Source organism: Tribolium madens, unplaced genomic scaffold (assembly GCF_015345945.1).
Source record: "Tribolium madens isolate multiple individuals breed KSU strain unplaced genomic scaffold, Tmad_KSU_1.1 Scaffold_2;HRSCAF=44;Tcas5.2_LGX, whole genome shotgun sequence".
NCBI lineage: Eukaryota > Metazoa > Arthropoda > Insecta > Coleoptera > Tenebrionidae > Tribolium > Tribolium madens.
This window is the reverse complement of record NW_025400995.1, coordinates 8012726-8037334: the sequence shown is the minus strand read 5'-3', so window position 1 is coordinate 8037334 and position 24609 is coordinate 8012726. Positions and strand designations below refer to the sequence as shown.

The window sequence follows — 24609 nt, the reverse complement described above, 5'->3', positions numbered from 1 at the left end:
TGTACGATTCATTGTGGCACCTGGGTCTGTTTAAGTTGGCGGAACTTGTGTTTGTAGATCTTTAAGTATGAATTATGTACTTGGTGTACAAAGAGACTACAACAATAACGAATAGTAATTTTGGCCAATTAATTAACCGGTTGTATAAATCCGTCGTTATTCCCATTTGTTCATGTTCTCTAATTCGCAATTTGGTTGTTTGAAACCGTAATTCTGGTTATTTTTAGAGTCTAGTTTCATTTATTGTCCGATTTGTTTATTTGTATGTAGCGTTAACCTCGATTACTGTGTCGGAAGTGTAGTTTATTTCTTCGATATACAAAATAAAACGTTTTATTATTTATTCTATTGGACAAACGTCGTAATCGTGTCTTGTTTACTGGCGTAAAGCAAATATTTAAAATTGACGATGCAAAATATTTCATTCACAGCGTTCACTAATTGTCCCTAGTGTTAATCGTTTTTACGCTATTATTAATTCAAGCAAGCGGCAACCGCATCATTTCAAGAATAACAAATCCAATTACACCACCGACAGAATTTTGCCAAACTGTTTATGTCAACCTATTCAACCTATAACCAACCACTCATGGTTTTATGACAATGTGATAACCTGACAACACCTGCCTAAATACCATAATCAACTATTTACGACACGACAAAAGACTTCAATCAATAACGAAATTTCTAATTACAATTTTAACTTCATTACGGCTTATAGAGCTTTCAATTATTTACGTTATCTCTGTTACGGAATTTTCTCAAGTATTACAGTAAAGGAAACGTCCGAATGTCCACCTATTCAACGAAAAGTCTATTTACAACGAAACAAACGCAAGTTTCACGACGTAACAAAGCCATTGCCATCGGTTCGAATTTACAAACACATCTGGAAGTGGTTCTGACTTATATTAAACGAATCGCATTTCATAACTGCTTATACCAAAATTGAAAAAGACAAAAGGCATTTGTTTATCTTGATCACGATAAAATTAAGCATTGTGTACGTACTATTGTCACCTCCTGTGTAGATTTATGAATGAACCGTATTAGTTTCTTTAGATAATTGGTTTCCAAAGAGTAAGTTAGGTGTGCTGTCATTAGAAATTCAGGACGATGAGGATAAAGAGTTGATTTATGTGTATTTTGTGCTGTAATTAATTAAAGTAGTCCTGCGTCCGATGTGTTATAAATTCGGTTGTTTTTGTCTGAAAGCAATTAGAGTTCGATTTTAATAACTTCCCCTGTTTCCATTCCGTCGCAATAAAAGAGTTGGATGTCTATTATGCGGCTATCTTGCGTTGCAGGCCCGTGTAAGAAAAATCAAAAATGTTCGAATTTGAGTGACTAACAAGTATAACAATCGGCTCATTCCGAGCTTGAAGCTTATCAATGCGAAACAGCGGCAAGGAGGGAACCTTTATTATTCGCATAACAATGCACGCCGCGCCATACTGTGTCTAGGGCGACGATTTATGTAAAAACTACAGGAGAATGGATATCAACCCCTATTTATCTTTCGAATTATAACTGCATATCATGTGGTGTTAGTCATACACGTGCGGGGACTAGAAGATTATCAAGAACATAATGTGTTTATTCGCTGCTTGTCATCCAACGACATGCAACATACTGCTTCCCGTACACGTCGTTAACCAATTCCTTCTTCTCACAAAAATTCAGACATTACATCCACACTAAACTAACACCGCACCCTTAATACCAGAACTGACAACTCAAATCTTTACCCCAAACCCACTTTTTAAACCACACCGAACCACATTTTTGGGACATGCCGTTTAAGACATTTCCCTTCAAACAAGCAATATCGAAAAAATGATTTTTTTTCACGTTTAATTGACTCTCAAATTTAAATTTGTTTATTTTTATATTGATTATTAAATATTATTTTATAAATTCATATTTTATTTTTTATGTTACTAGAAAAGTAATTACAATAATAATAATAGCAATAACTCTATTTCATTTCATGAGAATTCAGTTTCAGGACCAAGTCTCATTTGCACAACTTTGAATATTTATTAACTTTACAATTGAGATGCAAAATAAGAAATTAGAATAATGAAAAAACAAATCGAAATATCACCCACCACTACTGTATAATTATGTCGTAGGCTAATTGTAAATTCAGTCGTTTTATAAATCGCCTAGTCATTTTGAAAACGACTGGACAAATTGTAAATGAATGAATAAATGCAGGGTTTTTACAATATGACGGAAAATTTTAGGCGTATTATAAAAAGCCTAATAAGTTTTCGTCTTATTGTAAAATGTTTTTAAATATTCTCCATTTAGAAAATGACTGGTTACATTTAGTCGTTTTGTAAAAGACTGAAAAATATTATTTTATAAGATACCAATTTCTATTGTAGTTAGATAATCTATTAAAAAAACAAAGTCAAATGTTAAACGTTTTTAATGAATTAAAAAAGACACATTTTAAGAAAACAAATAAATTTTTTAACAGTTTCATTTGCGGAATTAAAATTTGGGGCAGTATTGTCATTTTCATACTGTAAGCTGTAAAGCAACCTTTACATTAATAACCTCATTTTTTACTCTTGTCATGTTTATGTCATTTTGACTTATTTACTTTCAAAAATATTGATTTGTGGCATAATAACGGGTAGGCAGCAGATTAAAGCGATGATTTAATTACACTTAGTTGAATTAATAAATTTCCTAAGACAGACAAAATGTTTAATTAACAATTTTAACAACAAAAAAAAGTTTAATTCTCAAATGTCAGTCATGATGACAGTAAGAGGTAGTGTACACTGAAGTTTTTAAAGTTAATCTGTGACGCAGGTTTGTTTCAGTCGTATTATAAATTAACCATACGTACTTTATAATAAGACGAAAACTTATTAGGCTTGCAAAAACCCTGTATTTATTTATTCATTGATTTACGATTTGCCCAGTCGTTTTCAAAATGACTAGGCGTTTTATAAAACGACTGAATTTACAATTAGCCTACGACATATACATAGATCATTTTGTGTACCGGTGGAGCGATAATTACATTTATTGCCAGAAATGAATTCTCACCTTTATTACACTCGAAGTTTTAATAGAATCTCTAGATGAATTTGTTTTTTTGTCATAATTTACGCGAATTATTTGACAATTTTTTCGTAAATATTTGTAATCGCTAATTTGATTCGAATATTGGGTTTTATTTTTTTGGAAAGCTATGTAAGGTTAAACTCCGAAACAGTGGTCAAGTTTTCGTTAAGATCTTGGTTAAAAACAGCTCAGACCTTTGGTAAGACCGGTTAATTTCAAATTCTAGTATTCGAAAGAATTCGAGATTTATGTAAAGTTTCGCAATAGAAAATAGCAATGATGGTCTAATTGGTGTGAGTTTTGTGAGAGATTGGTATTTCCTGGAAGAAACTATGTAATAATAACACAACACGTCTTGGCTTATTACGTATGCAGATTTATGTCGTGTAGTTTACTGTCGCAACAATATAATTACTGCTGATGATTTCGTGTTGATTATGGGGAAATTTGAAAGGAATAGGTCAAAAAAACGAATGAAAAATGAGCCATCATTTTGGAACACCTTTACATTTAAAACAAAATTATTAAAAGTTGATTTACAGTAAATGTAGAACTTTGGAATACATTTACTGGTCGAAAAAGGTATGCAAAATCACATATGACAGAATAGTTGCAGAATGAATGGATGAAAGCAATGCACTAAAGTGCAATAAATTAATTGATCTAAATAAACACCTGCCGATTTTAAAATGGAACAAGTCCGGTACGAACCGTGGCTATAAATATATCCTACAGTCGAAATAACTTTCATTTTCAAATAAAATATTTTCGGATGGTGTGTCGTTTTAATGCTTCTCTTTTAATAAATTGAAATTTTTCGTTATTACAAGTTAAATAGAAGTTTTAATACGACTTTTAAAGTTAGCTCTTCTTCATTTTATGGAAGGAGCAGATTTACTTCTAACATGGTGGAATACTTGCTTTTATAAAGAAATAAAATCATGCTAAAATGTAAAAGTTGTTAAATGAAAGAAGTTTTATTTTTTACAAGTTGCCAGCCAAGACACTCTTGCCATTTTACATATTGACGGCCGATTTTTTACGTTTTAATTCTGTTTCCTACTTATCAGAGCTACTGCTCACTGACAGAAAAGAAGTTAGTTGGTAACTGATAAAATCAAGCCCGGCTACAAGGGTGCCAGGCCACGGGGTGCCGATTTATACCTAACTTCTCTCCTGACATATTTATAGCAATCCTAAATTATCGCTAGAAAGTAGTTTTTTTGTCATCGAATTGTTTGAAGCTCGATGATAAATGAACAATTTGAAAATTTCGAGTCAACAAAACGATTTAAATTGATATGTTAAAAAGAATCTAAAAAAATATCACTCTCGAGCTATGAAACCAACACAGGTAGATTCAGAAGGTTGGAATTTGAAATTCCTTCCACCTGGAGGCGCAGTTATCGTCTTTCTCGTTCGGTTTACAAGAAGATGGTTTTAGGTTGTGCTGTGGTTGAGTCAGTTCTTGTTGTGTTCCAAAGTGTGCTTCAGCTCCGGTTCTCGGGTGCTAAGTTTAGTGATTTAATATTGGTTTTTTATTATTTTTTCTTCATTTAATATGGATAATGCTTTATAAAAGTAAGTTGTCGTCGTAATTTTCATATTTTTGCATAAATTTGTGTAATAAGAAAGCGGTATCGCGTTACTCCAACACCGTCTTGCCACTTAATGACTTTATGATAGATTCCACCCTTTAGTTAGAGAAAATTTTACTGTTATATATATTCAAGAGAGTTTAAATGCATCACCCTTTTATCTCGAAGACGGCAAATATTAATTATCTCGACGAGCACAAGATATTTAATTAACATCTGTTAAAACACTCAAAGCTTTTGCGACGATTTTGCTAAGGTAAAACCACGCTCTTACTGACCACAACGCTCCCTAAATAAGTCGATTCACGTTAATTTATCAATTAGTAATATTATTATTAGCAATTTTATATATAGGCAATTATTAATATTATTATCTTTTAAAATTCATCTTACGTTGGATACTACTAATTTTATACACCGCAAATGCACTTCTCGTATTTCAGGGATAAATGCCAACTACGATACGGGTTGCATAAGTGTTGGGGGTTGGTAACACCACATCTGGCATGATAGAATGATTTGAAAGAAAGCTGTGCACTTCTAGCGACTGTACACATCAATTTATTCTTGTATCTTGAAGATTACGCGTTTCAATGGCAAAAAGAAAATCGTGTGCGAGACATTTAAGATAAATTCAGAAATAAGACAATAGGTATAAATCTTGTAGTTTAAATCTATTTTGTTGAGGAACAACAAGAGAAGTAGCACGTTAGCGATGTGTTTGTTATGCAGACGAAAACTAGCGACGTTCATTATTTTCACGACGGAGAGATGGTTAAACAAGTATTTCTTCAATTCCTGTTAGCATTAGCCCATTCCATTCACCACAGCAAGAATGCGTTGGCAAACTTCCAAATCAAGGAGAAAGGCAAAAGTACAATAAAAAAATACGAACAATCATTAATGAATTTGGTCGGCTATTCTTGAATTTGAATGAGCCAAGTAAATTCTATCTTTGATTCAAAAGTATAATGGCGTGCTTTTTTAGCTGCAGTGTCTATATATTCTGTCCCTTTAAAATAAAGAGATAAAAGGACGAGCAAATAGAAGATAAAAGCTCCCACAATAATGTCCGCAATTGTAAAGATTGCATGTATTTGCTAAGTAATAACAGTAATGCTCCAGGTCACTCTTGTCACATTAAAAATCACTTTATCCCTTTTGTGCGTGGAGCCCAATGTTTTGCATATAAGCGCGAAATAATATTTTCAAATTTCCTTAATTATCGCAATAATTGTGTTATTCTCTCCGTGTAGAGAAAATTACTATATGTCTATACCGGCATAGTGTACGAGAAATAATTTGAAAGTTAATGGCCGCATGGCACGACGTGGTGCATGTGCACAATCATTTGCCAAACAATACACGAATCCATTCTCTTCCTACCAGTCGTTACTTTGATTTTTAAATCGAAACTCACCCCCTGAGAACTGATGGCCCATTACGACCCCCGTTTATGGGGGAGAGTGGAAATTAAATAGTAGCCACTTGCCGCCGGCCCACTATCGTTATCACGTGTTTACTCTGCTTTGACGACACTTTCGGAACACCTCATGATCAATGCCACGACTTTTATTTATTTAACTATTCACCCCACTTGCGTTTCGATTCACATGGATCATTGCTCACTTTTCACAAATAAATTATTTCTTCATTTTCAAGACCACGTCACAATAACGACTACTCTTTTTTGACAAATATACTATAATTAATTTTGAGCTCAAAAAATTTATGTATTAGCAAAAATTTTGGTTAAAGTTTTTCAAAATGGGTGTAACCAGCCCGAGAGCCAATATGAGTCATGCCTTCTTCATTTGCTTAACCAATACAAATTCAAAGATAATTCAATTAACAAAAAAGTTTCAAAGAGAATGTCATTGGTCGATCATTTAATCAATGAATTTCAATTTCAAAATGGTTTTTTAGAAGTTTTGGGAGATAAAACTATTAAAAATAATTACAATTTTGAACATGCTATACGTTCGTTTTTTATGATTTTATTGATTTTTTACCCTTTCGTCATTTTTGCTCGAAATTTGTGTCACGTTCAAAATTGTTTTTGTGTAAATCAGGTTCATTATCAGCAAGCAACTTTTGTGTGACAAGTTGGGAGTGCCAACAGTGCCGGTTTATTATCGTTATTAGCAATATTTGTTCTTTAACAGTAAAAAGATGCTGTTATTAGAGAAAAGAAAAGAGTGTTTGTTGTTTGATTCAGGCAATTAGCACAAATACGAATATGGTGATGAAATATGAACTTTGTATTGAATTCAAGATTTTGGGACTTGCGATAAGATTTGTGGGTTGGTAAAGTTATGGTAAGTGTTGTGTTAGAGTAGATATAAGAAGAAAAAGTTATAAAGTTGAATAGTCATAAAAAGCGCAATATGTGTTTAGGGAAAGACGAGGGAAAAATAGAAGTGAGTAAGGATGGAGTAGATCGGAATACGTAATAGCAAAGGGCTTAACAATTACGTGACTTTGCATGAAGGTTGGGGTTCTAGGAAATGATAATGTTGGAAATATTTTTAGTCCGTTATGAGTGGCATTATTAAATTAAAAGTGAAAAATGTGAGCAGCCGGATGCGTTAATATTTTATGACATGTGCGATAAGGCAATTGAGGCGCGAGTAAATTTGAGTCGAATTCTCCTTCATTGGAGTATTTCATATGATAACTGCGTGGTAAATATGTATAGCATTTGTAGGTCGTGTCCCAAACAAGTTGTTTGGTTATAAATATGTACAAGCAAGCGTGAAGTTTTTGTTTTGCTAATAAAATTTGAGTATTTCGTGTGTTCATTCATCCGGCGCGGTCCGGGCCGGAGCATCAACTTTCGGGGGAAAATCAGTCGTTCGAAAATGAAATGTGTCTCTCTCTTCGCGATTATCGGATTATTGATTGGGAAAATCGCGGACCGAGGCGCAGACTACACATTGTTGCCAATTTACACAAATCAGATCGCATGCTCAAGCAATATTAATCACGGCACCTCGACGGGCCTCCACCTCCATTAATACCATCCCCCCACGGTTGATCGGCCACCCCTCAACCGCGTGAAACAATTTCGCTCCCGCACCCCCAACGCTTTTTAAGTTCATTGATCAACCTGAAATTTGAAATAAGCAAGGGTCGCGTACTTGCGTCAAAACGATGAAATATTGCCCTACACTGCGGTGGTATCGACGACGCGTGTGGAAATGGCGAGGGCGATTCTATTCATGTAGGTTCCAATGTAAACCATCTACCACACGATAACGCACTGGTATAAAATAGAACACGGACGCCGTACAGATTTTTACATGCATGATTTGAGTACGAAGATAACCAACTTCGCGATACACTCAATCATATTTTTTATGCAGAAATTCGCAAAACTACATACATCATTTCAAAAATTCTTCATTGTGTACTCCAAGTAAATACAATCTTCTAAAAAATCTTGACTGATGGACTTTTTAAATCTAATAAAAGGCTCATAATTTGCAAAAATAAACGGAGAAGATTCTATTTTCCTGTAATTTTGTATTAGTATCAAGCCTACAAGTGATTCCAACATCATTTCCTTTTTAATTTCTATATTTTGTGTTTGTTTGTGATGGTTTTAATGCCATAAAAAAATCTTCTATTGAAAAAATTATAGTCTTCGTTACAAAAAACTGAACATATCGAAAATACGAGTAAAGTTATTATGAAAATCTCTGCGAATCTGTGGTCACTTTTGCGTCAAATGTAATACGTCGTATTCAAAATCCTTAACTTTATAAAAAGTGATCAAAAATTATTTTTTAGTTGACAATTCTGAATTTCATTCTTAAACTTACGGTTATTGACATCTTGATACTAACAGAGTGACAGCATCATTTTGCACTTCAAGTTAATTTTTACATTTTACACGTTAAGTAAAACTATAACCAGTTGCAAACAGCAGAATGAGAAAATACTCTTAATTGTTTTGAGTTCTACTTTATTACCTTGTGCACACCTATAATAAATTTAATGAAATTAGTGAATGTTGGGTTTTTACGAAAAGTGTAAATATGTACCTACTTATTGGAACAGAAAAAAACCAGAATTAGTTTTGTGTAATATAAAAATCTGACGAACTATTAATTATTTCTTAAAATTTATTTAAACTACATACTTATATATTTTTTGATTCTAAAAACACTTTTCTGGTATGAATTTATAATTTAATTATGAAGAAAAAGTCACAATGTCGGGGACTTTTGTAAACTAGCCCCTCTTATGTTTTGACTTTTTTAACGAATTTAAATGTACGGGTTTGGGATATCAATATGTTTTAGTTGATTGTATTGCTGGGAGCTTCCTAACTTCGATCGGCACATTTAACCGAATTTCATTCCGAACAACCGAAACCATTTTTTATTCATATTGTTTTGATGCTTCGGGGGCCTGTCTGGGCTATCCTTTGCAGTCATGGATATCCATAATGTTTCTCCACAAAAACAAGTCACACCCTTATTTAATAAAAAATAATAATTATTATTTTAATTATTGATTGATCCATTTTTGTAAGAGAGAAATAATATTTCCTCTTATCTAATATATTTTTATCTTTTATGGTGACTGTGTAATAAAAGTCCGTAACATAGATAAATAAGTCAGAAGCTTGACCCTGTCTCAGGTTCCACTCTCTTAAATTCATTAATCATCATCCATTTGTTACCAAGAAATATGTAACAACCCTGTCACCAATCACTCTTATTGTAGTGCACAGGAGTGTCATTTCATTCACTACATCATTTTAACTAGCGAAATAGTCCCGGTTTGCCACCATCCTTGCTGCATTATTTATTGCACGTAATACCCTAAGTTCAGCAGAACCATCTAAATCCATTAGAATTGTTCTGACAAGTGTACACATTGCCTTACGATTTTGGCCATATTTTCTCGATACTAACAAAGTTATGTCATGTCTGGTTAAATTGTCCACTTTGAAGTACACACTCGTCTCCAACTAAGGAGTGTTTGGGGATCTCGGAGTCCGATCGTAAATAGAATAATTAATTCTTCAAACTGTTCACTGCCGAGGGAAACCACACGAAAACTTTTACCTGCACAAGATGGAGGAGACGTAGGTTTTGTGTCGAGTCAAAGCCATAATTATTTAAGTGCAGAAGCTCCGAATTAATTTGGCAAAAATCGATTTCGATTGGTTGAACGAACGCTTGTGTCGAATACAATTACATCCAATAAATTCGCGACATTTCCACTAATTTCCTTGTCTGTGATTCGAAATATGACAAGCATCGTACGTGACTCGTCGTATCTTATTCTCGTGGAAATTACTAATTGACCTTAATTAAAGTCGCTATATTTTCGTCTGGTTGGTATACAGGATATTTCTTAATTATTGCTATACCGCATCATCGACGTAATTACCTCTTTTCGTCGAAATTAAAAACACGACAAATCCCAGTGATAAAGATTTAGAGTAGTGAACATAGTTGCACGTAATCGAAACAAATCTTAACACATGCGTTTGTATTATGCGTGTTTCTTGTAAAACTTGAAAAAGTGAACTCGAGATTGCACTGAAATGAATTTATGCTTTTTATCGACAAGATTGTCAAAGTTGTATAAAAGTTTCACTAAAGGTAAATTCGTATGAAAGTCTTTTTGAAGAATGGCTTCACATATTCCCCTAGAAAGCGCTCCTATTCAAATTTTCGATATAGAGCTTTATCACGTACCACGTATACATTAATTTATACATATTTGCACACAACGACGAAATACAATAACGAAACAAAAAAACACTGACGAGTATATCATCTGATTTCTGACAACGCCGTACATGTTAAATAGCCACATACACACGGTTCTACACGATAAGCTTGCACGCGATATAGCGCTAAAATGCCGCCCTACTACACTCCCACATAACATACAGCTGGCTAGAAGGTAACACACCGACCGGACACGACACGAAGTATGGCGAACATAACAAAAATGATCTCAAAACAGGTTTTCAAAGCTTAGTTCAAGACGGTTGGTCACTTCACTCACTCTGCATTATATTAAAAAAGAATACAAAAAATTGCTTCAAAACTTATATTTTCCAAAAGAAATATTTTTAGAAATAGACCTATACTAACTAACCTATGGTTTTAAAGTTTTGGGAATTTTTTCAGGTGTTTATAACTTTTTCAAAACTTGTTTATTTTTTAAACTAAATGTAATAATAATTGATAATATGAAGAACAATAAATAATCCATGATCAAATTACTGAGAGTGGGCCATTATCTTCAATGGATTTCAATTTTCTACCGATTTGCCCCATTCTCCCCTGAGCAAGAGCAGAATCGATTCCCTCTAAGCTTTAAAAAAATTCGACGTCGCAATTGTTTCTCATTTCTGACTTCCTATCTCTTGTCGTTCACTTTTCTGTTCAATATTGTCCAAAACTCTTCAGTTGATCGAGCCTGAGGTACATTGGGAGGATTGTCTATTTTAGGTACAAAATTGTTATGTTTTCGTTAAGCCATTTTGTAGGTTCTCTACCAATGGCATAAAGGCAAATCAGACCAAAACATTACATTATCATTGGCATGATGTGTATATAAAACTTCATTGTGTTTGGAGTCATATCTTTGAATATAAATCGTCTTTGAAAGAGCGAATCATCGACACAATTTTTGTTGTGAAATTTCAGCTTTATTTTTAATGGCTTTAATCATTCTTTATTTCCTCAAAATTTTGGGTCGAGGACTTTTGGACAGGGTGTATCCTCGTCCCATTTCTTTATGGTCCGATAAATTGTTGTTACAGAATTATTTTGTTCTCTATAAATTGCAACAGTTTCACGTTTAGACATTCGCCCAACTAGATTGTAAGCGTCTTGACGAATATCTATCAAGATTATAAGACATTTTTGAAAACCCGATTGAAACAACTAAACTGCCATAACATAAACACGTTAATTGTTATATTTCACTTCCAACAACAACGTGTTTATAGGTACACCATTTGGTATTAATAAAAATCATCTAAAAAAGTTCCCAAAACTTTAGGATCATACGTTATGTTGATAAATAAAAATTTTCTAGAATTATATTTTCCAGATGAGCTAAAATTGGTCAAAATTATATTTAGTCCTAAAGAAAAAACGTGAGTTGGAAAACAGTAACAAATTTAAACCTATTTCTATCTTACCCACAATTTCAAAAGCCTTCTAGGCTGCTCTAAAGAAATGCCTAATAAAATATCTTGAGCAAAATATGTTTAGTGATTCTCAACATGGGTGGAGAAGTAAACTATAATAGCAACGATAGATTTGTACGAGAAGATAACAAGTACTCTAGATAAGCGAAAAATTGTAGAAATGGCACTATGCGATTTGAGCAAATCGGTTGACACTCTACCACATTAAGTTGGTTGGTATCTTCAAATCTTACCTAGAAAACAATTCAGATGGTAAAATGGAACAACAAATGTTCAAAGCCCCTCAGAACAAAATGTGGAGTACCTCAAGGATCAATCTTTGGACCATTATTATTTATAATGTATTATGTGAATGATTTGCCTACCAATGTGTATGAATAGTGCCTATATGCGGATGACACTTGCTTTTGTATGAAAGGAAATACGGAAGATGAACTAAAAATAAAAATGAAAGAAACCCTTGCAGATGCCAATGAATGCAAATAAACTCAAACTCAATGAAGACAAAACTCAGGAATTAATTATATCTTCAAAACACAGCAACGTTACCAATAAAATTCTTGGGATTTTACCTGAACAGTAAAGCTTTCTGAAATGATCACATCTAAGAAACATGTAAAAACCTAACATCAGAAGAATTCAAGAGCATTTCAACTCTCCAAGCTGCAAGGATGACATATTTTGCTATTTTCCACAGAAAAGCCACCCATGGTATTCTTCTGTGGGGCACCTCATCTGATGCTGACAAGATTCTCTGTACAAAAGAAAGCATTTAGAATCCTGGGCCAAATGAACTATCGGAAAAGCTGTCGAGAAGCTTCCTTCCACATACTCGTATATGTATTTTGTGCTCTTTAAAATATATGCACAACCCATCTCCACACATTCCACAAAAACTGATCAAAACTCAAACACAGCACTTTAACACCGTACCACCGAATAAAAGTGACGCAGCAAGACATTGTTTATTGGGGTCCGAAACTGTATAACAAAATTCCCACTTACTTGAAAGAACTAACGGCAGAAAAATTTGAGTTGAAGGTTAAGAAAATCTTCATTCTTGGACTGTTCACCAATAAAACAAATGTGAATTTGTTCTGTTTACGTTTTTTACACTTATGTTTTATGTTTTATATATTTTTTTTGACAATCCATTGATTGTACATAAAATCACACTCAATCACTCTTAGTTTAATCGAAGGGACTAGTAATGGACATAATTATAAAAAAAATACATCTTACGATTGCGAATTTATAAATTAAAATAAAATTAGCTGAAGTATAAGTAACACATAAACGTACATTTTTTTGTTATTATGTTTTATGTAACAAATTACTCATATTTTAAATTGAAAAAGTCTAGACCTAGCTATATACAACTCAGCAGAAATCTCTACGCAAATGGCAATATTCTAGCCGCACATTTTTGAAATAAAATATAAAAATAATCTGTTATCAGTGAAACTTGAGGCCAAAACAGTATGCACTTTAAAAAATATGGAAAGTAACTTTTAAAAAATCAGTAACAACAACAGCTATCAATGGTGGAATTAAATAAACATTTACTATTTTGAGTATTAATTTATTTGTGAAAAATAACAAATTATAAAATCAAATAATACTCTGCTTTTATATATTTTTTTATGTAAATAATATCATTTATTAAAAAAAAAAATTTGCGCGACCTAAAACTTAGCCAACTAGATCTTCACTTTTTATATTGCAAAATGTGACTAGAAATGGCACTAAACGTTAAGAATGTCAGTTTAAATATTTTTGTACTGTTTGAATCAATGTTTACAGCAGTTGCTTATTGAATCAGAGTGAAGCTATGGCTTGAGGTTTTATGGCTCACCCCATGCTGTTAGTGTTTGTTTCTTGTGGAAAAAATCAAATTTCTTTGAGTGGAGTTACCTGGTGTGCAAGACACACTTCAAAATTTATTCGGTTTTGTCATAAAACTGGAACAAATTGTGCTGAATCAGGTTTGTTATCTTGGGGAGCAGCCAGTCTAAAAGTGGCTTATGGGTTGTATGAGGTTTGCTTACGATTTAAATCTTATCCCGTTAATATAAACAATTTGTGTTGGTTGTTATCAGCGTAGGCTCGTCTCTCTAATGGACTCGTTGAAAGCATTGCTCTTACTAATTGCTTTCCATGTGGTGGTGGCATTACTCTTACCTGTATTAGTGTGCACCTGGGTCGATTCGGAATATTTTAGCATAACTTTTGTGAATTACTCTTATTGCAACGCATGCATAACTCATTACGACGGCCTTAGACGTGAATAAATTCCGGATTTGTGAATATTTACTTGGGCGTCAGCCGATTAAGAACACGCTTAATTAAATGGCCGACCGAGAGAGGTTCTAACGTCGCTAAATAAAATACGTGCAAGTGAGTTTCCACTCGAATCGTGGAAAGCTGTCCCGAGAGATGTGACAGCGTCCCAAAACTAGAAAAAAACTTAACGGCCATCGTAACGAACACGGACGGATTTCGATAAAAATATGTAATAGATAACGGAAAAGAGCGAGCTTTTTCTGATAAGCGATTCCCGAGTGAATGATGTGGCATGCACATGCTTTTAGCACGTACATGTGTAGGACACACGAAATAATCGTTTACCATTTTCGAAACTCGCATATTCATTATCAATGTCATTATTTTGCCATCAATAACATTGTTATCTGGTCATTATGAAAATATGCATCAAACATGAACATCCCGGAATTCATAAAGACCCATAATTATGTTTGAGCTTTTTAACCCGGTTTTTATGCCACATTCGATTTTATGTATCTCCACGTACGTATAATTAATATTACAAGTATGTGCTATTGAATTCCGATAAGATTCAACTTGTCCGCTGTCACAATCCAACTGGGACGTGGCTTCCCACCAAACCGATCATTAAATTAAATAATAATAAGAACAACTAAGACTCGATAATTGATGCTCCTGTTACATCGAAACCCAATCGATCTTATTGTATTAAACAGGTCATTCAGCGAGCAAATTTGAATTTTTTACAAACTGAAAACATAAATATTTATTTAGTTCCTATCAAAATTCTCCCAATATTCACTACTGAAAAGTTGAAATACATACACATGAGTTGAAGTTGTTAAAGCAGCTAAACGTAGACAATGTTATAGTCTCAGGAATACTACCGCACTGTGGTGAGCACTTTTCCGCCATTTATTTTCCAAAATAGCATTAAAAGGATTTTACCAGCTCGCTGTAGATTATTTGCAATTGTTGAAAGAAAATTACTTTTTAGCTCAATTTGAATTGATATTGTTCGGCACTATTAGATAGTTGTAAGTTTTTTTAACAATCTCTACATTATCCCAAAAAGAAGTAGAACACTTAATGAGTTTCATACATTCCAGTTAAAGCGCCACAATAAATTGCACAATTTATGTAAATCACTAGACAAGTGAAAGTAGGTAAGGATGAAACAAGATACTCATCTCGCATTTTTCCATTTGATAAAACATCTGCCAGTTAAAATAATCGTGGATGAAACACATCGTTTAGTAGTTGTTCATAAAATTTTCGCTCCATAAAAATGCCACGAAGTAATGAAATATATTTGCTGCCGGTGCACTATGTGGCTAAATATTAATATTTTTTACATGAATTTTCGTAAAAAGCAGTCATGTTTCAGTGTCGGTACAATAACACGACACATAGATTGCAGGCGATAGGGGACCGTGTTATTCATTTCTATTATTAAACATGGAACTCTGAATAAAATTATCACGGAAAGAGTAATTATACATAATTAAAACAACAGATATTAATTCATGTAATACACAATCAAGTTTTACTATTTTATTGAAATTTTCATTTTTGGTTTCAGGGTGACGGTGCCATGGCCTGGCATGGGAAGGTCCGGCCCGGCCTGCTTCTTCTCCTCTTTTCTTTCGTTGTTATATCGGAGGCAATGGCCAAAAGTATAGGTAAGTTAAGTAACCGGAAACACTGGTTTTAAAGGAAATCGGCCAAACCGGTTTAATGACAAAGGTGGGGGAGTGAATTTCGTAAACAACTTTGAGACCTGCTCATTTATTTTGTCTTTGAATGCACTTAATTGTTGGATATTTATGCTATCATAGCCCAATAAGTGCATACAGATCGAATTAATAGAAGAATTTATTTAGACTTACGAATTTTAATCTTCATAAAAGAAATTTATGTGTGATTTTGATAAAGGAAGTTATTTCTTTTTATTTACGAGGTAGAAAAAGACAATTAATAAAAATTGCTGAAGGAAAAGGGGTCGCAAAGAATGGCGATGTTTTAATTTAATTTAGTGTTTGCTCGATTTGGTTTTAAGTAAAATGTAAATGAGATTGGATTATGACCATACGATATCACGCTGTAACACATTGAAGAACGGTTGTTTGTAAACAAATGATTTATTCTGTAAGATAATTACACCACCGCTCCACTATAATGATAATTGAATCGATTGTTTTGACGTCACAGATCAACCAACAAACCATTCAAGAAACTAATTAAGATTTAAAAAATCTAATTCACTAATAATAATCGTTTGTTTACGTTGCTAATATATCAACGTTAAAAAAAATTCCATTAGGTTACGATTATTTAAACAGACAATATCAACCAGTGGGGTTTCCATTCATCCCATATTCTAATTGTTATTTATTGATCTTTTCATAGCGTGAAGAGCCGAAAAAAAAGTAGGAGTTTTAAAATTTTGAATGCACTTAATCATTGCTATCAACAACAGACATCACTCTTAAAAGCGTATTCAGATCCAGTTCATGTAACACAAGAAAAATATGTAAATAGGAAAAAGCTGAAATGTTGAAAAAGTGAGCTAGGGAAGAAAAATATGTTCATTCTTAGCCGATCTATGAGATGTAAACTGATGAAATACAGGTTAAAAGGATATGGCACACATGTTATCCTCCCAGACGCTAGCGTGACTCGAAGTGTTTTCAATGATTTTGTTCCTTTAAGAGTTCGATTTAGGCGTAAGCCTTTGAAAGATTTTTTAATCCCGGTAACGGAATGCGTCGTTTACTTTGGGAAGGTGAAGATTTAAGTAAATAAGTGAGTGTCGAGGCGGAAGTGCGTTGATAATTGAAAAATCTAATAATTGTGAGTGTTGTCGGCCGTTATTAAAATCCATTGGTTTAAGGGAAAATTGGGCATTGTTATTCTATCGCACGAACTGTTTCCGAATTAGGGTTTGATGTTTTAATTCCAGAACAGGTCCTGCTCAGTCGCATGAAACACAAACACTCGTCTAGGACCAATAACACGGCCTTAGTTCGATACTCCTGAGCTTAAACTGTAATTAAGTTGCAGTACGTTTCCAGCGGAACAAATTGCTGCATTCTCTCTTACCGTTGAAATTAAGCGAACCATATTTTTTTCTCTTACGGCATGCTATCAAATAAATTAAATTATATAGGTTTTTCCCTTATCCCAGCGGCAACATGTTTCTGCACCAACGGAAAAACATTCAACTTTTCACCCCACTTACACTAACTTTCTTTTGCATACTCATGCAAAGCATCAATACGTCAAACCTGACAACTTCATTATCGCAAAAATACGCCCAAATTGGAGGAAACATCTCCGGAATTCAATTCTTTATTTTTATTACGATAACTGAAATACCTGAACGCTTTAATGCGATTAGTCAGTCGAGTTAGAGGCAAAAAACGATTTTACAAAATTTATTTTTGCGCCTTGTTATCCGGAATTGTGCCTATTATACGATATGATTCCGATCATACCGGAAACGAGGCTGTTCATATTGTTAGTCGGAAGGGATTTTTCGTAATAATAGTAACTTGTTTATCGTTTGTGTTCAATCAACCCTACATAACAGCATCCAATCACATAAATTGCAGTTTGATGTTAGATTTTTTCCTCATCGGACTAACTCCAACATTTTATATGTTCAAAACCATCACAATGCACAATTGCATTCTTTCACAAAAATGCATTTATCTCGATTTTTTAGTCAGAAATATTATATCGAACATATAAGACTTTTTGTACGAAGAGGACGGAATTGTCGAAATTGCATCAATTTTGTTGCCGCATTGTCCTTTAGCTTGGACACCGGCCAAGACCTTAATTCATCTGTAAACAATACAGGCGTCCGGGCCTTTTTCGATCTGCTCATGTAATACGTGCCTTGCGATTGCCCTGACTTGAAGACGCTTAATCTGGTCCTTTTTTATTGTTATGACACGCAGACTTTTAAATGTTCGAACCCAACCTTCAATAGAATCGAGATTTCCTCCTTTAATTATGGAACTCGACAAAAAGAGAAGCAGCCGTACTGTATGTCTCTTCGACTGCTAACATTTATTCCAGCTTTTTCCGGTTTTAGAGGAATACAATTTTACATCCAAAATATTTCAATTAAATTTTACAATTAAGGTAATAGTTTTTCTATTAAGAGTTTCTTTTGTTTTTGTGAAATATAAAAAGGATGAACCAGAGACTGACTTCTGTTATGTATAAATAATAATTATAATTGTACCTACTTATAAAATTCCGCGTAATGTTATTGACGCGGCATTTTAATTAAAATTATGCTTTAATGTGTGTGGAAAGCGCATTTTCTAATAAACAGATTTGTGCACTCATTACTGCTTGCATTCATTTATGTTTTATGTTAAAACGACTAATCCATTTTCATGGAGCGACCATCACACGCAATCTCAATTATCTACGATGATGGGCGGAAGATACGGTCGCAAAAGTATGTATATGCTTCCATGACGCAAAAAGCATCAAAGTCTAGGTACCGACATATGTTTCAAAATGAATCCAAATTATTGCAGAAAATGTTTTATTGTTAATAACGAATGAATAATTTATACTGGTCACTAAAGAGTAATGAGGATCGATGGAGCCATTAGAGTAGATTTGAAAAAGTCAATTTAGGGTTTTGTTCACTATAGTGGACATATATATTTTGTAGTTTAGTTGATAAAACTGTGCAAGTTTGTAAAGTTTGCTCATATTTTTTGCGAGCATGTAAGCCAGTTGGCACTCGCCGATAAATAGTCGATTGGGTTTGTTGTAATTTCAGAAGAAAAGCGGTTTCATTTCGTTGGTGTCGAAATGGTAGGTCAGAGTGTTTCTAAGTTGCACGTTATTTACGATTTGAAATTCTCGCAGAGTTATGAACGCAATAGTCAATGTTTCACCCTCTTTTACCGAGAATCCCAGCAGACGTTGCTCTAAAATGAACGTGTTGTAAAGCTCGGGGCTTTTCTTCTCTAGAATCGTTACGATATATCTCTCCCTCAAACCGCCAAAACCGGCCAAAATTAGTTGACGACTTCGCTAGCTGTCTGTCTGTCAAAAGAGCGTTTATCCGGATTTGAGTACGCGACGGGAGTTTTATGACGGATTCGTTTCTTTTGATCCGTTTTCAAATTGAAAGATGCGTCATGAGTCGATTGAAAAATCGGAAAAAGACTTGCAAGTGCAAGTTTAAGTCCCCAGGTATCTTTCTTGTGCTGCGACTCGACTCAACGCTACAATCGGTTGTGCTCAGGTCTCTATTGATTTTCTAGCAACAAGGGTTCCTTCGCTTTGATGCGGGGAATGTTACATTAGAACACTGCAACTTGCATCGGAACGTTTATACAAGACAACGTTTTACTTATTTTTACGTGTCGAACATAATTTATCCACTTTGCGCCAAGAAAAATTTCAAATGTCGAGGCGCGACATTCTTCGTCAATATTTAATTACAATCGGATTTTTCTAGCACTTTCACTCAATTTTCCTTTCGTCGTCGGTTATAATCACATCAGCTCCACTCCATTTTACCTAATTTTAATAACTCAAAAGAAATTGAGGGAAACCACTTCACTTATTTAAATATTAAGTCTACTCAAATATTTCGAAGTTCTATTAAAATCTTGTATTTTTCTCGACAGGCTTGTATATCTTGTTAAATGGAATTTTACAGTACAGCCGTATATTTGTCATATAACATATGAAGTTATGAATTTGCATTTCCGGTATCACCGGTTTCTTGAAAACTTTTAACTTTACAGGAAAACCAAGCTGACAAGTGTTTTATCAAATTTTTATGCCTCGGACAAAGAAATTCAAATAATATTAATGATAAATGATCGGAAGGTAAGTGCTAGTGTTATGTTTTGAAGCAATCGTAATAATTGGAATAATGATAGTAATCTAAAATCGGTCGATAGTGTTTGAAATAGGACGATATTATCGAATTTATTTCATTGTTAAAATTTTTATAAGGTGGTAAGACTCAAATGTCGTGTAGACGGGGCAGAGTTGTAAATTATTTACCAAACACTTGCTGCTTCATAAATGTTTACATTTTGTCTATTTCCGTTTTTTAATTAATCATGGAGCTAGCGATTAGAAAAATTCACTTTAATGATTAATTACGACGGCGAAATTCGCATTTTAATGGATTATTATGTCAAATTTCTGGCAGAGGGGTTAGATAAAAATTTGGTGAAGCAAGTAATTGATGCGAATTTAAATAATAATTTTGGGAGGCTTTCAAAGTTGACGTCAGTGACCGTGAAGCTTATTATCCTAAACTACGCCACTGGAATAATTAATCAAAGATAATTAAAATTTGACAAATCGGCCACGGAATCGGATTGATTTCTCCAAAGAGAATATTTTTGAACTGCAAACAATAAAAACGGCCAGTTATGAATGTTTTCTTCTGCGTGTTGTACACATTTATTATGATTATCACATTTTCTCCGAGGATTTGTCTTACTTCAGTGCACACTTACTGGATGAATACTGTATCTATTTTGCCAAACTGATATGATTGGATCATTGCATCGAATTAATTAAGAATTAAAAAATCTAAAAATTGTAGTGAATCATAAAGAAGTAAGTAAACAAATTCGATTGTGGGATAATTAAAACACATAGATGTGCATTAAGCGTAACTAAATCGGGTCTTAATACCACTAATTCAATTATTTACGAGGCCATTTTTTCACTAATCTGTTTGAATTATTTATTCTAATTGACCGGCTCACTCCTTACCATCAATAAAATTTAAGGCCTGGTACATTATTAAGTGACTCCAAGTCAATTATCTGCCATTACCATTACATTGCTTTATTGCAATATTTTCTCTTTTTTTCACCATCATAGCATCAGTTTTATAGTAATTTTTATATTCTTTTTTTCTGTTAACGGGTTTTAGATTGTCTCTCGTTTTGTAGGTTCAACTCAAATGGCTGCTAAAGCCGAACAAAGAACGTATCTTCTTCCATAAAGAGTCTACAGATTTACTCCACCGAAACTAATGTGTTATCATATTAATCCCTTTTTGTTTATTGTTATGTTCCTGTTTTTACTGTTACGACATTTTTAACTTTATGTCTTGTCTACTAAACGCCACCCTTAAAGAAAATCATTCAAGTAAGGGACTCAAGTGTTGTTTGTCATCTATTGTGTCTTGAACACATTTTAGGGATTTGTTTCAGTGATAATTAAAATATCCCAAGCTAATAGAAAAAAATTAATTATCTACTTGCTATTGTTGTTGAAAACGAGGAATTGCAGTTTTTGCGTCGGGAAACTATGACATCCGGCGGTAATTTAAATAAGATTGAAAGGAAGATTGATATTGTGAAGTGAAAGAAGTGGAATTTTGATATACAGGAAATAAAAGTGATATTCGAAAACGAAGTTAAGGACGTTAAGACGGGTATCTGTGCTTGATGGGTGCGCTCTTTTGTCACTGTTATTTAAAGTAGTAAATGGGATCTTTATAAATGGAATTGTTGATAAAAAGTATGAGGCGAACGAAAGCGTAGCTATGCATCTGTCAGTGACGCATGGCCTATTTCATCCAATAATGGCCAAACAGTGCTCATGCTAGTTATCCGGAAAGCTAACCCGAACTGTTTATTTTCAATCGCCATTTCCACCCTTTTTCTCCACTCTATAAGACCGTGTTACTACCGGTCTAAGCCACTAAGCTCTAATAGGCCTTTCGGAAACATTTTACAACCTTTCTTAGCGGAAGTTTATACTTGTTTGACCATTCACCTGCTTTTTTAATTCTTAACTAACTCCGGCTTTTTCAATGATAAGATTCTCATATTTCAACAATACGAAACGCCTCAGAATGTGCGCTTAACCCCATTCGACGAGGAGCCACTCCATGTAATTGCATTGTAGCCATTATATGCACAACATAGTCCTCAAAACTCAAATATTTAAAAAGAAACTCACAGGTATGCCAAATTGAAAAGTTAACGTTTTACTTTTTTTAAGCATAAAATCGACTTAAAAACTTTCAACAACGTTTATTATTCAAATTTAAAGCACTTCTCAAACGGCAACAAAGACAAAAAGCGTTTCTAGTTGACATAATTCATCACGTAATTGCAATATGAATGGACGAAACTTTTTTACCGGCCTGTATGTACATGGCGTTTAAAATTGGCTAGGTATTTTAATTGGCTGACATAATTTATCTGGGAATTCTTTGTGGCAAATTCAATTTTATTGTAGCCACCGGTCGAGAAATGCAACTTTGTAAAGCTTCACTACTGCATATTTAGATAATACATAGGCAGTATATTGAAAGTAGTTGCATTCCATACATGGTTTGCTATTACGATGTAGGAATCTTCAGCAAATGGCTCGAAAAACGTCGTATTTTGAAGAATAGCATAACGAGTACTGTTAATACTTGCCAACAAAAGGAACCGTGCTGTACTCCAAGATGTGCTCGAGCACTTACTTGAAATGTAACGGTACTAAAAATGCTACGCTGTAACGGACATCTATCTTATATTTTATTTTATATTTAATGATGCTCAGTCTCAAATCTTGTCGATCACGATCTCATGATTCTAATCAGCTCTGCCCATACTGGACCTATACCTGGTATACAACGTCTTTAATACAGTGTAACTTCCTTTAATCTCAACAAATTCACCACCACTTCCAGAGTATGAAGTTTCAAATTAATATTTGTCGGATTTCTAAATTCAGATTCAAACGTCTACTTCTTGTGACACATTTAGGGCCAAAGGGACTCACTATTCAAAAATTGTCAGTTTACGTTATAGGTTTTTCTCCTGCAAAAAATGCAAATTTGGACAAACTGCTTTTTGAATGTCTGTATACAGTACATATTAAGAATTTTTCCTGGTCTAATAAAGCATTTGGTATAATTGAGAGATAACTGTGACATTGTGTCAATAAAAGTCAATCAGTCACTGATATAACTAATTGAAATATAATTAAAGTAGGTTTAAGTATGTAATTAAAAAAAAACATTTACCGCTTTATTTTTAACGTCGACTGTATTTGATATTAAAATTCTTTAGTTCTATTTGTTTTATTTACTGTTGTTTTACACTACTAAATAGAAAATTTGAATAGTAATACTAAAAGTTTCTTTGGCTTTTTTTCGGTTTAATACCAAAATTATTGTGATATTGAAAAACAGAAAGTTTTTTATTTTTATATTGTTGGGGTAAAATCGTGATAAATAATTAGAAATTAGTGCAGTTAAGCATGTGGTACAGATAAAATATGCGAAAATTGTTTGAATTTGGATAAATTGGAGTGGCGGATGCAAATGAGTGATTAAGGTGTTAAAAATTTTAATTTTTGTATCGAGTTTATCATCTTTGACCGCGACCGCAGTTGAATCGAAAGTGCCCTCGGGACGTCCTGAAATGTGAGTAAATGAAGAACGAAACAAGGGTAAAGGGGAGAATGAAAACAAGAAACAGTCTCTCAAGCCGTGAGAGTTGCGGTATTTTCAACCGTCATTAAATCTCCATAACTTTCTTAATCTGGAGTGTTTTAGAGCGATTGTAATTATTATTACCTCACCGATATATTGTAGTGGAGTTTGGTCGCGATTGTATTTACCACTTGGCTAACTCACAAAGTAACTTGCCTAATTAATAGCTGGAAATCGGCCCGTTCTCAATGCAAACTCGGCTAAGTTACGGATGTGGCCCTGTTTCCGGGACAATTCGCAATATTCCAATCGGGGAGTGAAGTTCGCTTTTGGCCGCTCCTAATCCTAAATCCAATTAAAATTTTCCTATGATTATCGACAGCGGATCGCTTTCAGTGATAACAGCTCCGGTGACAATTTTTCATTTATATTCATTGGGTCCTACGTAATTATCGACTCGAATAGAAGAACCTACGTACCAATTTCGAGCTTAATAGATTTCCTAACAGCGACATTTAAAAGAAGACTATTCCATTTCCATATCGGACAATCACATAAGTCTCCATTGTACAACAAGAACCAATCAATTCCCAAAATTCTTCGCAGGATTAGCGCCGAGTTTTAGTCAAAGACTCAAGTGTAGATCCTTGAAACTACACAAACTCATTTTGATCCTTCACGAATTACCATAACTCGCCTTTGAGTGAAATTTTTACATAAACATCAAAATTTACTCCCACCGTAGTTATTATCACATAAAGGTCGCCTCCCAAACTTCGGTTCAGTTCAGTTCATTATTTGATTGAGATAATCGCTTTTGGCCAATATTGTCTAATATTGGTAAGTAATATGGAAAGGCGTGTGGAGTTTTCGGGTGATTCGTTGAGCGATAAAAGCAGTTTACGGGAAGGAAATCGATGAAATGGCCGTCGTGTCTAATTAATTTAGTGTAGTGGCTGTTCACTCTAGCAAAAAGAATTAAACATTAGCGCGCTTAT

General features: G+C 33.9%; 1 protein-coding gene across 10 annotated transcripts in view; it reads left to right on the top strand.

The window, feature by feature from the left end:
- Positions 1-24609, top strand: part of LOC123006776 (latrophilin Cirl) — a 76721-nt gene that overhangs the window by 24487 nt on the left and 27625 nt on the right. For 8 of the 10 annotated variants that reach the window (XR_006412831.1, XR_006412830.1, XM_044401538.1 and 5 more), the window contains exon 2: positions 15743-15842. Coding sequence is in view for 8 of the 10 variants with exons in the window: in XM_044401538.1 (XP_044257473.1) it covers positions 15755-15842 (88 nt within the window). In the remaining 2 variants the exon portion in view is untranslated. Of the gene's footprint in view, positions 1-4537; positions 4669-15742; positions 15843-24609 lie in introns of those variants that run through there. The other 2 variants (XM_044401540.1, XM_044401537.1) reach the window with 1 other exon arrangement.